This window comes from Cherax quadricarinatus, chromosome 52 (genome assembly GCF_038502225.1).
Source record: "Cherax quadricarinatus isolate ZL_2023a chromosome 52, ASM3850222v1, whole genome shotgun sequence".
In the NCBI taxonomy this organism is placed as follows: Eukaryota; Metazoa; Arthropoda; class Malacostraca; order Decapoda; family Parastacidae; genus Cherax; species Cherax quadricarinatus.
Genome location: NC_091343.1, coordinates 11,051,430 through 11,068,434, shown reverse-complemented (window position 1 = coordinate 11,068,434; position 17,005 = coordinate 11,051,430). Strand labels below are relative to the sequence as shown.

General features: G+C 40.4%; 1 protein-coding gene across 1 annotated transcript in view; it reads left to right on the top strand.

The window, feature by feature from the left end:
- LOC128696826 (aminopeptidase N) overlaps positions 1 to 11,635 on the top strand; it is a 35,161-nt gene extending 23,526 nt beyond the window's left edge. Inside the window, exons 10-18 of the mRNA XM_070096045.1 lie at positions 2,111 to 2,192; positions 3,948 to 4,131; positions 4,244 to 4,580; positions 5,045 to 5,187; positions 5,651 to 5,841; positions 8,358 to 8,528; positions 8,967 to 9,110; positions 10,203 to 10,281; positions 11,282 to 11,635. Coding sequence (XP_069952146.1) covers positions 2,111 to 2,192; positions 3,948 to 4,131; positions 4,244 to 4,580; positions 5,045 to 5,187; positions 5,651 to 5,841; positions 8,358 to 8,528; positions 8,967 to 9,110; positions 10,203 to 10,281; positions 11,282 to 11,470 — 1,520 coding nt within the window. The 3' untranslated portion in view covers positions 11,471 to 11,635. The remainder of the gene's footprint in view (positions 1 to 2,110; positions 2,193 to 3,947; positions 4,132 to 4,243; positions 4,581 to 5,044; positions 5,188 to 5,650; positions 5,842 to 8,357; positions 8,529 to 8,966; positions 9,111 to 10,202; positions 10,282 to 11,281) is intronic.
- The last annotated feature ends 5,370 nt before the right edge of the window (positions 11,636 to 17,005 follow it).

Genomic DNA, 17,005 nt, shown 5'->3' with positions numbered 1-17,005 from the left:
TGTTACTGGCATGTATTGTATGAAAAGTCATGGAGAAAATTATCAAGAGAAGAGTGGTGGACCACCTAGAAGGGAATAAGCTTATAAACGACAATCAGCACGGATTTAAAGACGGGAAATCCTGTCACAAACCTACTGGAGTTCTATGACAAGGTGATAGCAGTAAGGCAAGAGAGGGGTAGGTAGACTGCGTTTTCGGGGACTGTAAGCAGGCTTTTGACAGTTCCACACAAGAGATTAGTGCAAAAACTGGAGGACCACGCAGGTATGACAGGGAAGGCACTGCAGTGGATCAGAGAATACCTGACAGAAAGGCATCGGCGACTTATGATGTGATGAAGTGTCAGAGTGGGCGCCTGTGACGAGCTGGGTTCCAAAGAGGTTAGTCCCAAGACTGGTGCTGTTTCCCGTATATGTGAATGGCATGACAGAAGGAATAGACTTAGAAGTGTCCCTGTTTGCAGACGATGTTAAGTTAATGATGAGAATTCAGTCGGAGGAGGATAAGGCAGGACTACAGAGGGATCTGGACAGGCTGCAGGCTTGGTCCAGTAACTGGCTCCTGGAGTTCAGTCCCACCATGTGCAAGGTCATGAAGATTGGGGAAGGGCAAAGAAGACCGCAGAGTAGTCTAGGGGAGCCAAAGGCTACAAACCTCACTCAATGAAAAGGATCTTGGGGTGTGTGTAATACCAAGCACATCTCATGAGGCACGCATCAACTAAATAACTGCTGCAGCATATGGGCGACTAGCAAACCAAAGAATAACATTCCGACATCTCAGTAAGGAGTCGTTCCTGACTCTATACACCGTGTACGTCAGGCCTATACTGGAGTATGCAGCTCCAGTTTAGAACCCACACTTGACCAAGAACATCAGGAAATTAGAGAAAGTGCAAAGGTTTGCAACGAGACAAGTCCCAGAGCTAAGGGGCAAGGGGGGGGGACATGATAATGACATAAAATACTGAGAGGAATCGACAAGGTGGATAGAGACAGGATGTTCCAAAGATGGGACAGAGCAACAAGGGATCACAATTGGAAGCTGAAGACTCAGATGAGTCACAAGAATGTTAGGAAATATTTTTTCAGTCATACAGTTGTCAAGAAATGGAATAGTCTGGAAAGTGAGGCAGTCGAGGCAGGTACCATACATAGTTTTAAGAGGTATGATAAAGCTAATGAAGCAGGGAGTGGACCTAGTGTATGCCCAGCTGGGTTCATATTTCGTGCCATGCTAGTGCTGACACCTAGTGGCATATGCCTACCCAATTCAGCCTGCACCACACTTACCCGGCCTCATTCAGGCAGCCGAGTTCACTCAGTCAACAGTTCCGCTCCTCTCTCCCTCATAGGCATGGCCCTTCGGGCCTGGGCTCTTAAACACACTGCCTGTGTACCACGAACCCAAATAAAGCAACGTAGCCTCCGAAGCCTTATCATTAATCCCTCTTTGATACTCACACATAATCTTTCGTTTATACAAGTGGCGGCCAGTAGAGGCAGGGCCAGGGGCTGTGACTCGAGCCTTGCAATCACAGTTAGGTGAGTACAGGTACATCTGTTAATATTAAATTACACATGTGAATCTGCTAATATAATTAATCCACATAAATGCAACTCCTAACAGTATTAACTTACATAGGTGCATATGCTAACATTAACATACAAAGGTGCAACTGCTAACATTATTAACCTACATACAGTAGGTGTATCTGCTAATGCTACCAACTTACACAGGTTCACTTATAACATTTAACATTAACACTCTCACATGAGCATTTTTTTAATATTAATTCACGTAGGCGCATCTGTAATAATGATTACGTACACAGGTGCATCTGTTAATAATGATCACATACACAAGTGCATCTGTAATAATGGTTACGTACACAGGTGCATCTGTTAATAATAATCACGTACACAAGTGAGTCTGTAATAATGATTACGTACACAGGTGCATCTGTTAATAATGATTACATACACAGGTGCATCTGTAATAATGATTACATACACAGGTATAGCTGTTAATAATGATCACGTACACAAGTGCATCTCTAATAATGTTCACATACACAGGTGCATCTCTTATTAATGATCACGTACACAGGTGCGTCTGTTATTCGCATGATGAACCACTTCCTAACTGAGACAACCTTCAGGAAAGGCGTCACCAACTACCTCAATGGCAAGTAAGTAAGGAGGAACTGGTTAACTAGGTTGTCATAACTAGATTACGTTTACGTTTATTTGAAATTACCACAATTCTTTCCGGCCTAAAATTAAATATAAAACTTTATTAAAATCTATAAGAATAGGGACTTTTATTCTAAATTAATTTTAGTGAAATAATTTAATTTTTCTAAAATTTCTAGAAAATTAAAAAAAATAAAAATATCCAGACACATACTTAAAGGAATAATTTATCTGGCCGTAAATAGTTAATAACCTGTCAAAACGTTTGTTATAGTCCAGTTCAATTTCAGTTCAAGCTTCATTCAGACAACATATGAATGATTTAGTCAATAGAAGAAATTTGTAAATTCTGAGAGTTGTAGAATGCAAAGTATATTACGTAGATTTAATGTAGAACTTATTTTCATTGTAAGAAAGACTGCACCATAACGTTCTGGCGGACTGGTTCAAAGAAATACAATATTTGGCTTATGAAAAATGACTATGTGAAAGTTCATGTATAAACGTATACTTCCAATACTTATTCATCTGGTATTTAGGTGCGTTTGTTGCTAAGAGATATAATAAGGGCTAAGGTTAGGACATGATTATCCACTCACATCTTATTACATTTATTTCGCTAGAATGGTTAAAGCGGTATATAAACACACCGTGCTATCCATCGCATAGATACAGTGACATCAAATATCTGTGATTCATTCACTGTACGATCTGTCGCTTATATACTGTGTTATCTATCCCTTATATACTGTTTTATCTATGCTTATATACTGTGCTATCTATCGCTTATATACTGTGCTATCTTTCCCTTATATACTGTGCTACTTATCGCTTATATACTGTGCTATCTTTCGTTAATATACTGTGATATTCATCGCTTAAATACTGTGCTATCCATCACCTATATACTGTGATTTATGCCTTTTATGCTGTGCTATTTATCACTTATACACGCCATTATCTCTCGCTTATATACTGTTTTATCTCTTATACTCTCCGCTACCTATCTTTTAGATACTGGTAAGCTAGAACAAATAGGTTTTACTAGCAGAACTTTTCTTGTTCTTCTAAGAGTCGGGGGATGAAGATTGAAGAATTATCAGGAATTTCTACTTCCGGGTCTTGAGTTTACACTGGTGCTCTAGTATAGTCTTAATACGTCTTGTTTTGACCTCTCTTCTTGCAGCGTGAGAGAGACTAGGGAGGAATTTAGAGGAAGATTATTCATCTTGTAGGGGGAGATTGACTAGGGAGGAATTTAGAGGAAGATCATACATCTTGCAGGGTGAGAGAGACTAGGGAGTAGTTTAGATGATCATCCTACAGGGGGAGAGAGATTAGGGAGAGATTTACAAAAAGATCATCTTCAAAGTGTGAAAGTTTAGGGAGGCGTTTAGAGGAAGACAGAGAGAAGAATGGTTATTAGTGAGGGAACAAGAGTTGCTCCATTACCGTGTGGTTTAATAATAAGTTATGATTGAAGCAAGGGTTGAAAATGGTAGACACTACAGTAAACTAATAATGATTTTCATGGGCTCAGATCTTAGTGTTAATAAACTGTCATCTCTTGTAAGACCATCTGGAATGTTTTTGTAAAAGAATGATTGAATCAACTAGGAGACTTTTGGCTGTTAAAGTAAAAGTACGAGAGTTGATTAACCAAGGCTTCATTAAGAACCTTTGTTAAAGTTTCAGTAATAATTTATTAAGAAATTTAACGTAATATTCGTTAAGTCTGAGAACACTCGTAGGGCGTTTTCCAACGCTGAGCAAGACGACCTGTGGCAGTACCTGACAGACGCTGCTCATGAAGACGACACACTGCCGCCAGATATGACAGTCAAGGAAGTCATGGACACCTGGACGCTGCAGATGGGCTACCCTGTTATCAAGGTTGTGAGGAGCTCAGACGGCACCTCGGCAACCCTCACTCAGGTTAATAATTTACCAATGTTTTGTTGCTCAAGAATAAAGCTCTGTACCATAGTAGAATATCACAAAAAATTTTTAATAAATTAAATAAAAAATAAGTTTCATACTCTTACAGGAACGATTTTTGCTAGTAAAGAACGAGAACTCGTCAGACACCCATGACTACAAGTGGTGGGTTCCACTAACATACACGAGTCAAGATAACCCTAATTTTAATAACACTCAAGCCCAAGTATGGATGAAGGATTCTGAGGCAGAGATCACAGTCTCTTCACTTCCTGAGAAGGACCAGTGGGTCATCTTCAACATACAAGAAACAGGTTATTATAGAGTAGATTATGATGACGATAACTGGAACTTGCTCATTCAGCAGCTGAGCACCGACCACCAGGTCATCCACGTGATAAACCGTGCTCAGATCATCGACGACGCCATGGACCTCGCACGGGCCGGTAAGTTATGCTGTTATTAAACGTTGAATACGAGAAACTTTTTACCCTCTCACGTGCTCTGTAACTAACTTTTTAATTACATCAGGTATTTCACTGGGCACAGAATGTGTTATTAGTTTGTAAAAATTCTAAGTGAAAAATCTCGGTAATATATTTCTTGAAGTGGGTTTACATGCCCCTCCCATGTGTAATCTTAAATATCTTGTTTACAAACTATATGATAATAAGTTTTTTATATAAAGTCTTGATAATATAATGAAGTTATCTAAAATTCTCCAGAATCAAATTATATGAATGAATTTTAAAGATGTTATTAAATTATTATTTTTTCTCTCAAAACAGTTATTATACTAAATTGCCCTGAGTGTCAATTACCTCATCAATTACTGTTGCTTTTTCCCAGGTCACTTGCCATACATCATCATGAGTGTGAATCATAGTATTTATACAGTTGTTTTCCTCAGGTCTGCTTTCATACAACATCGCCATGAGCGTGAATGAATACCTAAAGACAGAGGCGGAGTTTATAGCTTGGAACACAGCCTTGCATAACCTGGAATATCTGGAGATGATGTTCACTCGTAAAGGAGCTTATGGTGCTCTTAAGGTAAAAAGTTACTCAGAGAATAATGAGATTCATACTGTATACTCATCTGCTCCTTGCTTAGTATATATCTCCACCGCATTCTTATCATTCTTATCAGAATAAAACCAGGAAACAGTATTCAATATTTTCGCTCGCAAAACTAACTTTCAACCCTATTAAAACGTAACAAAAAATTATTCACCATATATATTCAAAATGTTTTTCAACTGCATTCGATCCTTTAATGAGGCCTTATCATCGACCACTTGAGGCATTTTAGCCATGTGTATAATTATTATATTCATGCGGAAGCGCTAAACACGAATGGAAATATGGCAAGGTGAAATGTATTTGAAAAGTCATATATTTCAAGATATATAGCGTATCTGAATAGCCGCTATTGACAACAATTTGTCTTTCTGTCATTGGCTAAAAGACACTAATGAAGGTCACTGAAAGTTTTTTCCTATACTCCTGGAAATAGAGGTATTTACTGGACCTCCTGATTCCGTTATACAACTCTGTGGGCTTCGAGGACAACCCGAATGACCCTCACCTGGAGACGTACAAGCGGGTGCTGGCCTTATCCAACGCCTGCCACTTAGACTACGAAGACTGTGTTCAGAACTCTGTCTCCCTTTTCCAACAGTGGATGCAGAACCCGAGTAATAGCAGGTAAATCGTGTAGTATAGTTCACTTTTACATATTTTACATTTACCTGTTATTTCCTTTACTCAAAACATTACTATAATCAAACAGAGACCGGAACGTAGAACCCGAGCAATAAGAGGTGATCATTGAGATATTGATTACCGGCTATTTACTGACTGGTCTTGCTTATACAAGCACTCTAAAGGTCAAATAGCAAAGAAATGGTTTTTCAGTTTTGTCTTTTCGTCATCAGGTGAGCAAAAGAAACATGAGCAAAATCGTTGATCTTATCTTCTGGCAGTTTTTTTTTTAATGTTTTCATAAACATTCACAATTAATTTTCAGACGATGGTATATTCATGTATGTTTTTCTTATTATGGCCTTGTGTAGGTGACGAGGCACTTGGTGCTTAGGCATGTGTCTGTAGACTGTTGGGTCCATGCTTGATTGCTTGTGAGTTCGTAAATCTGAGCCAGTACGTATGTGGCTTTGTACGTCTTCGATGCTGTATCCGTAAACGTGTTTTTCCATAGGTCTGTGGCTATATGATCATGGTAGTCCTAGCCACAGAGCTATACGATTATCCTTTTGAGTGTATTGCAGATGATAAAGACGTCGTACCCGGTGGTCACTAACCAGTTTATTTCTGCAGTCATGCCGAGGCATTTGTCTTATTATTTCCCATTAAGCATTCTGATGCCTCATTCTGATTTTCAGTTACGGCTAAAAAGTTTATAATGTTTTAAAGGTTTTATTATTATTATTATTATTATTATTATTTCAACGAATTGGCCATATCCCATCGAGGCAGGGTTACCTAAAAAAAAAAAGTGTTTCTTTTTAAATTTACTAATTTATACAACCCCTTACTCCCGGCATTTTAGTCGCCTTTTACGTCGATACAGTAAGGTAACCGTTAGGTCAGTGAAGTTGTGACTTATCTACTGTTAATGTTTACTGGTGATTTAAGTTTCCAGTGAGACTGAAATTTATTCCTTTGCAACTTTCTTTAGTAGAAAACTTCAGTATTGTTGTGATAGTCTCTCTTGTTTGTGGTTTTCGAAGACTTAATAAAATTCTTAAGAAAACTAATCCTTTGCAAACGTGATTCATTGTCCTCGGATTTTCATACCTTAGTAGTTGCATTTTAAAGGAATTTCAGTAGGTTTGGCTGCTTATTCGTCAGTCTGTTAACAGTAGCTTTCATTTTCCTGCACGGTCAATTATGCATATCTTCTCAAAAAGCACATAGGCCATTTAGCACTTAGATTTGGTTGCGTTAGGTAAGGATAAGTTAGTTATGGTTACATAAGGTATCTCAAACTAATGTAATCCAACTTATCTTAAAAATACATAACCCAACATAATCCAACCCCTCCCAGCTTATCAAAAGCTATTGCAACCATATAATTTCAGTTTTTCTAACTGATAGTCAGCTTTCATTAAATAAATTAATTAATTTATACAATTTTAAAATTTAAAGCTTTTTCGATTTTGTTAGTACGGTATATTATGATTAGTGTCACTGTGAATGACTGGTCGCCAGATTATACCTGGCGCTTACTTGGAGGGTGTTCTAGGGGTTAATGTCCATGCAACCCAGTTCTTGACCAGATCTCGCGATGGTTCAGGTCCTGATCAACCAGGCTGTTACTGCCGTTCACAAGGAAACTCTTCAGGAACTGACTTAAGGTGCCTGTCCAGCTCCCTCTTGAAGACAGCCAGGGGTTTATTGGTAATCCCTCTTATGTATGCTGGCAGGCAGTCGAACAGTCTTGGGCCCCTGACACTTATTGTGTTGTCTCTGGTGGAATCTTAAGAGCACGTTGTGTATGACCAAGTTCGTGATCGGTCTGGATGTGATACTGATGACTGGGTGATTTTTCATGTTAATTACTTTTACCGTCTGCAGTTAGTGTATACTACCTTAACAGACAATCATATGTATTTCTTATTCAGAATTTGGGAATAGAGAATTTGGGAATAGTGTGTGTTAACTTACCCGAGAGTAATACATTTTTCCAATTCAATCCGCTTTCTTGGTGAATTGTTCCAGCCACGGAACTGTGACTTGCTATTCATGCAACTTTCTAGTTATCAGTGATATTTGTTTTTTATCTTTAGAGTTCCGTTTATTTGATTATTATTGTTTCTGTTTTGAGATAAGTATAATGAAAACTATTGTTCCGTATAAATATTAAGGATTTCTGTGGGGATCAAACTGGGGTTCCCAAAATGTGACTCTTACCCTATCATTCAGGACAAGAACAGGTAACGATTATTGTATTCTCATAATGGTAGGTTATACCTGGTGCTTCAAATCTACTTTTCACAAAATATAGTTATTCATAGTCTTCCAGACCCCTGGTTATGTATACTTTTACTCAAAATGCAATGATTGCATCACTCTGAAAATCAAAGAATTTTGTAGGGATTGATCTTACAACAGCAGAATATGATTCCCATAAATAATGAAATCATTTATTGTGCTTTTTATCACCATGATTTAATTTGTAAAAAAAAAAATTCTGCTGACAGCATCGTTTCACCAAACCTGAAGAGGACAGTGTATTGCACCGCTATTGCTGCTGGTGGTGAGGAGGAGTGGAACTTTGGCTGGAACCAGTACCTCGCCTCCAACGTTGGCTCTGAGAAATCAACACTACTTTATGCTCTGGGATGTACCAAGGAGATCTGGATTTTGTCTAGGTAAATTTAAATATCCTGTTACTTATATGCTTTGGAATCCCTAATAGTTTTGATTGCAAAGTTTACAGTTGCAATAAATTATAAATTATTCAGTGCTCTGAAATTAAGTTTGAATGATAAGCCAGCGGTTTTTTTTTCTGTCGTGACTCACCAATAAGGCAAGTAGTAGACACCATCGTGTATATAACATCGCGCGCCAGCTATTGCTTCTTTCAGCGCCCACACTGTAAGGACAATATTACTCTTAACAGGCGCATCATATGACAAAGTCGGTTTAGTCAGGTGATTTTCATTGTCAAATATTTCAACAGCAACAACAGCCGTTCCAGTTACTACTTTTGTAAAATATTTGAATACATAGAAGATAGATAATAAAATAATTAAATGTGTCCACAAATAATCGAGACCAAAGTTTTACGCTTTGCTCTACCCCTTCAGGTACTTAGACATGACCTTCTATGAGGGTAGCAGCATACAGAAGCGAGACGCCCCTACTGTGTTCTACTCTATATCAGATAACGACGTGGGCCGCGACGTAGCCTGGAACTACCTCAGGGACCAGTGGGACCAAATTTATGATTAGTGAGTATACAGTTGTTCCTCATAGCATTATTATATTCACTAGCCATCATGTATAAACTTTTAAAGTGAGTGGCACAGTTAATTAACTTTCTCATGGAATAATTTCAAGACAACTTAATAGCAGGGAGGTTCACTAGACATTGTTTACACCTTTATATATATATGCTTAACAATTTGCAAACAGGCGAAATTATTTACAAACATTGTCTGTACGTCCACAGTAGGACTCGAACCTGCTAACTCTGTATCAGAGTCCACAGTACTTTACCACAGAGCTAGACACGCGATAAGTATGGGCGCATAGCCGAAGCTAAGCGATGTTTCCCCATACCCCCAGGCACCATACCCCCGGGTACCACACCCCCGGGACCCACACCCCCGGGCACCATACCCCCGGGCACCATACCCCCGGGCACCATACCCCCGGGCCCCATACCCCCGGGCACCATAACCCCGGGCACCATACCCCCGGGCACCACACCCCCGGGCACCATACCCCCGGGCACCACACCCCCTGGCACCATACCCCCGGGCACCATACCCCCGGGCACCACACCCCCGGGCACCATACCCCCGGGCACCACACCCCCGGGCACCATACCCCCGGGCACCAAGCTCGTTTTGAAAGTTAATTCATCGAATCCTACCACATGCAGTGGACAATGAAAGAGATTTGAAATACTTAACAATTCGCAAACAGGCGAAATTATTAACATTGTCTCTAGAGAGATCATCTATTTTTGGTTGGTTATTGTAAATAATAAATATAATAAAAATATTTTCACACGATGAAGTCCTCAGAAAAAAAAAATCACTCATTGGTTATGAGAGATCATCTACTGAGGTAACCTATTATTACTTTACTTCGAAAATTTTACTATTAAAATTTTACTCCAGTCACTGGGATAACATTTCTTCCCTAGTTTGATGTTTGGTATAGACAACAACAGAATCTCTTGACCATATCTGCATGCATTTAGGCACTGAGGTGCTGCCACATGATTGGTTCATTAGATATTTGTATTAACGAGGTGTATAGATCCCATGGAAGGTTTTATAATCTAAGTCTGTTGTCTCTCTTCCCCACAACAGCATTGGTATCGTATCCAAGGTGGGAGATATGATCTTAGCAGTATCTTACGAGTTCAACACTAATGAGGAGAAACACGAGGTGGGTTTTTCTCTGTATATTGCGTATTGTTCAATGTACATATGTAATACGAGGAGAAAATTTAATGATCGGGACATATTCACTAAAGCAGAAAAACAACTGAGAGATATTCTTCTGACACCATAACAGCCTAGTAAATGCCATTTAAATACCTACAATATATATTTTTTTTTGCATTAGATTAGGATGGTTAGATTCATTTAGTTTAGATTAGATTTGGTTACGTTAGGTAAGGATAAGTTACTTTTTGTTACATAAGGTATCTCAAACTAACATAAACCAACTAATGTTAAAGATACATAACCCAACAAAATCCAACTCCACCCAACTTATCAAACCCCAGTGCAGCCATATAATAGGTTAAGACTGTGTTGAGGTACGGTTAGGTTAGGTTAGCTTGGGTTGGATTGGGATTAATTGGGTTCCACTAGTTTCGGGTATTTTGGGTTAGGTTGGGTTGGGTTGGGTTGTTAGTTTAGTTACCTAATGTAACCTAACATTAAATAATGTAAAATAATCTGACTTAACCTAACTAAATCTATGGAAGAGGACACCACTTGAGCCCATTTCAAAACGTTAAAATGAAGAAACGTTTCACCAGGAAAAATTTTGTTATTCCTAATGACGGGACTGGTTAAAGACTCCTGGCGAAACATTTCCTTCAATAAATATCCTGAACTAAACACAGATGTCCAAATTTACTGACAAATATTTTGGTCAAAATACACAAAATAAAACTATCTCTGTTGAAAAACTGACTTAATACATTATTCTGTCAACTGAAAATTATAACCCAACTTTGCCGAACACTTATTCTAAATACTGACAAAACAGTGAAACAGCCAATCCAAAGTTTCACACACCATATGGCGGAAGGTTTTAAACAAATTTCAACACCTTAAGTCATGAGACAGATACGCTACCTCACTGTAGTCTAACTCAGCACACACGAACGTTGTTTTAAACCACTGAATTAATTAACATTTCTCTGCTTCACCAGTTGGAAGTGTTCAAGGCGGATCATGCTGGCGAGCTGGGAGCAGCTGAGCAAACCGTTGATCAAGCCATTGAAAGAACTGGAAACAATATTGCCTGGCTGGACCACAACTACGAAGTTATTGTTCAGTGGCTTCAAGACCATGGTTACGAGGCTCACAAACCCTCAAGCATAATTATGAATGACAATTAATTCTTTCTCCTTTTAATGGAACTCAAATTAGTATGACAGTTAAAAAATGTGTACAATGAATTTTTTGTTTAATTTCTTAAGTTCTAAAGTCATGGTTGTTATGTCTGAAGTTGGCGTCACGATAAATTCTTGTCGCCTAATATTAATTAAATCACTGCAAAATTATCAATGGGATCATTTAATACTTCCACACTCCATATTAATGGGCCACAGTGTGAAAATAACTGGTGGCACAGCTTGACCCCAGACCTCGATCACTCAGACAGTCGTGAAATAAAGGCGAGACCTGAGTTCGCTGTCAATGACTCTAATAACATGCTCACTGAAGAAGCCAAGTATAGGTATTCAAGAATTAGATAAAATGGAATTAATGCACAATTCTTAAGAATTCTATTACACACTCAAAAACTCATACATGATTAAGTCGATAAATTAGCGAAAGTACTCACAGGGAAAATGGAGAATATATATCTTTGGTATATCAGTCAGTTAGAAATAATATTAGGAGAGAAGTAAATTATGAATTTGAATATCATAGGAATACAGTCAGAGGCCTGAGTACATCCTTCACACTCTATGATAACATGAACGTATATAAGCATTTTTAGGGAGCAACTTGCAATGTGTCAGGTAGAAGAACACATATGCAACTAATGTGGCATCAGTCAGTTTACACTTGCAGCGTACACTGGCTAATGTTGCTGTAGTCAGGCTTAAAATCTAAGTATGTTCTGGCAGGAGTAGGCCACCTCAAATTACTGGGGCACAAAGAGAGGGATAGTTTCCGAGTCATATCGCATCTGCAGTCTCTCGCATATTCCTGGGAACATCATCCCGTAGTAGTAGTAACAATAATAGTGGTAGTAATAGTATATTTACAAAAAAATGAGCAACGGGGTGCTAATTTCAAAGAAAAGTGTGTATTAAAGAGGAATGTCAAAGTTAGTGTCTTGAGTCACTTTCAGCCAAGAAATCATATCTGACTTAAAAGGTGGGACATTTAAAAAGGAAAACTAGGGTAAGAGCATCAGTACGCTGTAAATGAGGTTGAAATTAAATCTCCGAAAAAAATTAGCAAAACACGAAATAGTATCCTATTGTGATTTAAATTTATCTATTGTTTTCACTTTCTTCTCTAGTAATATACCGTGTAATGAACATTCTGTGTGTAATATAAAACTAGATGTATTACGGTTGCTGCGTGATCCAAGAAAGGTATCCCCCCGTATCCCATAAGCCCAGCCTCCTCTAGTTCAATGCAGGCAAACGGATTAATAGAGAATACAACACTGGTTTAGAATGTAGTTAAATATCAACATTGAAGAGATGAAGCCAATCAGTAAAGGCATTCACAAGTTATCACATGGAAACTGATATCCCAATTTCGTCAACAGAAATGACAAAATGGCACTCACACTGCCTAAAATCATTTCGAATGTTCCTCTGAGCAAGCTTTACCAACTTTGAAAATTTAAAGTCAATCAGAAGAGACAGTTTTAAATTATCCCACAGAGACCAATATCACCAATACACCAGCAAGAGTCAGTGTAAGATAATATAACATTATTCAGGTCACTGATTATTGTTTTAAGAACATAATGAAGGAACACTACAGCAGAGGCCTTAAACAGGGGATGAACGATAGGCATCAAGGCATAAACGTAGACCCTGATGATGAAGGGGATCTAACTTAGAAAGAGTTGTAGGAGAAGCCGCAGAATAGACCTGGTTGCCATAATCCAGCTCGGACAAGACTAGGGTGGAATGCAAACGGAGGAGAGTCTGGCGATCTGCTTCCCATGAGCGATGCAGAAGAATTTTGAGGAGAATCAGCCGACCATGGCAAGCTGCCTCCAAAGAGGAAATGTGAGGTTTTCATATCAACCGGCGATCGAAGAGAAGGCCAAGAAACTTGACAGTATTACATTCTGGAATACGTGAGCCATGTAAATACAAGGAAATATGTGGGACAAGAGGACGTCTAGTGAAGGTACTGAAATGGGTTTTCGTACTGGAAAATTTAATTCCACGAGAAGTGGCCCAGTGGGAAACTCGGTCAATCGCATCCTGAAGGGAGGCCACTACCAGGCAACAGTCAGCGCCTGAGTAAGCTATAGCGAAGTCATCCACATAAAGTGACAACCAAATGTGCGATGGAATAACGAAAGGTAGGTCATTTATAGCCAAGAGAAAAAGGGTAGTAATAAGGACACAACCTTGTGGGACTCCCTCGGCCTGAACAAAATCTGAGGAAAACGAGGCGCCAACAAGGACATGAAAATATCTGTCAGATATGAAAACAGCAAGGAAGTTTGGTAGATTACCGGGGAGGCCTAAGGAGTGGGCCTGGGCTAAAATGTTATTCCTTCAATTGATGTCATATGCCTTCTCAATATAAAAAAAAAGACTGCTAGAACGGAGTGTTTGTTAGCAAAGGCATTTTTCACATACGTATCTAAGTGGAGCAAAGGGTCTAGAGTAGAGGCCCTTGCGAAAGCCGTATTGGTGAGGAGAAAGACTATTGTGAGTCTCCAAATACCATATAAGACGTCTATTCATTAATCGTTCCATCACCTTACTGACTACACTGGTCAGAGGAATGGGACGATAGTGAGAGGTATCAAGCCCTGAGGTGCCTGGTTTGCGAAACGGAGGTACAATGGCAGATTTCCATTGTTGACGGAGAACCCCTCGCATCCAAATAAGATTAAAAAAAGACGCAAAAGGACTGTAAGGGCTGTAGAATGCAGATGTTGTAGCATACTGATATGAATATCATCAGGCGCAGCTACCGATGATTGGCAAGCGGAAAGCGTGGACTCTAGCTCTAGGAGAGTGAAAGGTACGTTATATGCCTCCATTCCATTTGAAGAGAAATCCAAGGGAAATTTCTCCCTGGTAGACTTAAACACGAGAAATAAGGCACAGAGGTGAAGCCCTTGGGAGACAGGGACAAGATAGTTCCCGATTTCCGTGGTTACTTCAAGAGGCTCCGTAACATAACACCAGCAACCTGCAGAAAAGGAGCTGGGTCCGAAGCGTACTTGCTACACAACTTCCGTACCTTCTTCCAAACCGCACACATAGGGGAAGTCGAGGTAATGGTAGACACAGTCTTGCCAACAGAACGTTTAGCGTCGCGTATTATGCGTCGAGTGACAGCCCTTGTCCACTTAAAATCCAAAAGACGAACCGAGGTCCGATTATATCGATAACGGCCCCATGCAGCACGTTTCAAACATACTGCATGGGTACACGCAGGAGACTACCAAGGCACGCATGTCTAAGAATGCCTGCCTGAGGTTTGAAGAATAGAACGTGATGATGCAGTCAAAACTAAGGTCGAAAACTGGTGCACCAGCTCATCAATAGAAGACTAAGAAGGGTCCCCACAAAAAGCGGTAAGATGAGAGTATAAGCTCCAACTCGCTCGTCCAAACTGCAAACGTGGGCTACGAGGCAGTCGGGAATACATAGTAGAAGCAAGAAGAACCGGAAAATGGTCACTGTCGTGCAAATCAGGGACAACTGACCAAGCATAATCAAGTGTGACGAAGAGCAGATACAAAGATCAGTGCAAGAGAGAGACCGAGTGCAAGAGTCAAAGTGGGTGGGAGCACCCGTATTTAAAGCATGAAGAGGATGACAAGTGAGAAGTCTTTCCAACTGATCACCACGAGAGTCACAGTGGGACCCTCCCCAAAGATGATGGTAAGCGTTACAATCACGTAACAAGATGGGCGGCGGCAGAGAAGAGATCAAGAACGTAATATCCGAGATACAGAATGCACAGGAAGGGAAGAGATAGAGAGAGCAAACTGTATACCATCTATGCAAATAAATACGGGCTGCAGTATAATGCAGCAGAGAACGAACAGAGACCTGTTGATGCGATATACCCACGTGCACAGGAAGCACACTCTCATTAAATGATTCATTAGGAAAGGGATCAAAAGAATGCAACAGCACATATCCCGAAACGGGACGAATAACAGCTAAACGAATTTTGGGCTCTTGTAACCCGACACATACTGAGGAAAACTGGGAGAGCAACACCTGGAGCTCTCCCCGATTACCTGAGGTCACGAATATTCCACTGTAAATAAGTCATTATTCACAAAGACATTTATACCAACAATGAGAAGCGATAAAACCCATGGGCTATTAGAATCAGTGAAGCCAATGTGTGAAGGCAACGGAAAGTGTGCGAGCAAGGAGGAATAAAAATGCTGTGAAGGAAAAGATTGTTGCGAGGGTCGTGAAAAATAAGAATGGGTAGAATGAGGCGCTCCGGTGTCCATCGAGGGTTTCGTCTCTGCAATATAGTCGGAGATTGCGTCGAGTGTCTCAGCAGATAAGGAAAATGCCGATACCACGACTTCACACGCAGGGGAGGTAAAGCAAGTAGAGATCGGGGAAACTATGGAGGGAACCAAAGAGGTCTGAGAGGGAAGGGGAGTATGAACCTGGAGAGATGCGCCGGTGGGGACAGAAGAGTCCTGCTGTGGAACAGGAGAAGGAGGCTCGAAGGTAACTGGGGAAGAAGTCTGGAGGAGAACAGGAGAAGAAGGGACCACATGAGGAAAGGTGAACCTCCACTTTCGTGTGAGAAAGGGGGCAAGAACTAGACACCGAGGCCAAAAAGGAAAACTTATGGGGAATTGTAAGCACTGGAGGAATGCGAAGAGATTTGGGCTTATGAGACAGGTTAAACTTCGCAGGTGATAGGCGCGAAGATGCAGGCACGCGAGGCCTTGCAGACTGAGAAACTAGTGGGCAAGAAGAAGAAGCAGAGGTAGGAATAGGTAAGGAGGTGGGCGTTTCAGAGGGTAAAACCCCAAAATAATTAGAGAATTAGAGACAGGGGTGACCCCGGATGACACGACCCCAGAGGAGCTGGTAGGCGAGGGATCGCCAAGGTTGGAGGTCTCCTAGCTGCTAGAGAATAAGGGACATGAGGAAGATTCCCTTGAAGGCGGAGCCGAGAGACAGCCAAAGCATAAGTAAGGCCTTCGCTCTTCTTCAGACAACGGATTTCTCGTTCATTAAGATAGACCTGACATCGGCGAAAAAAGAAGGATGAGGTTCATAACAATTGAGACAGGTGGGGGGAAGACTGCAAGCTGTATCGGCATGATCCGTGGCACCAAAGACCGGGCACTCCACCACAGATCTGCAGTAATTAGCGAGGTGTCCAAAGTGCCAGCAATATCGACACTGTTGGGGAGTAGGAACCACTTTACGGACCTCTAAGTGATGGCCCACGATATAAAACGGAGGACAGTAGTTCACAGTAGTTAAAGGCTAAGCTGGCGATGTTACTGGGTAAGCACCTCCGCCCGCGAGCAGGCAGGACATATGTATCCACTTTGAGAACTGGAAGGTCCTAAAGGGCTAATTACTCCAAAATATTATCACCGCAAGACAGAAAATCACTCACTACAATGGTACACGGTAAAACCACCGTACCACTGCAAAAATTGAGAGTAGCATGCTTGTGAACTGTGACTGGAATGTTATCAATGGAAGTAAGAT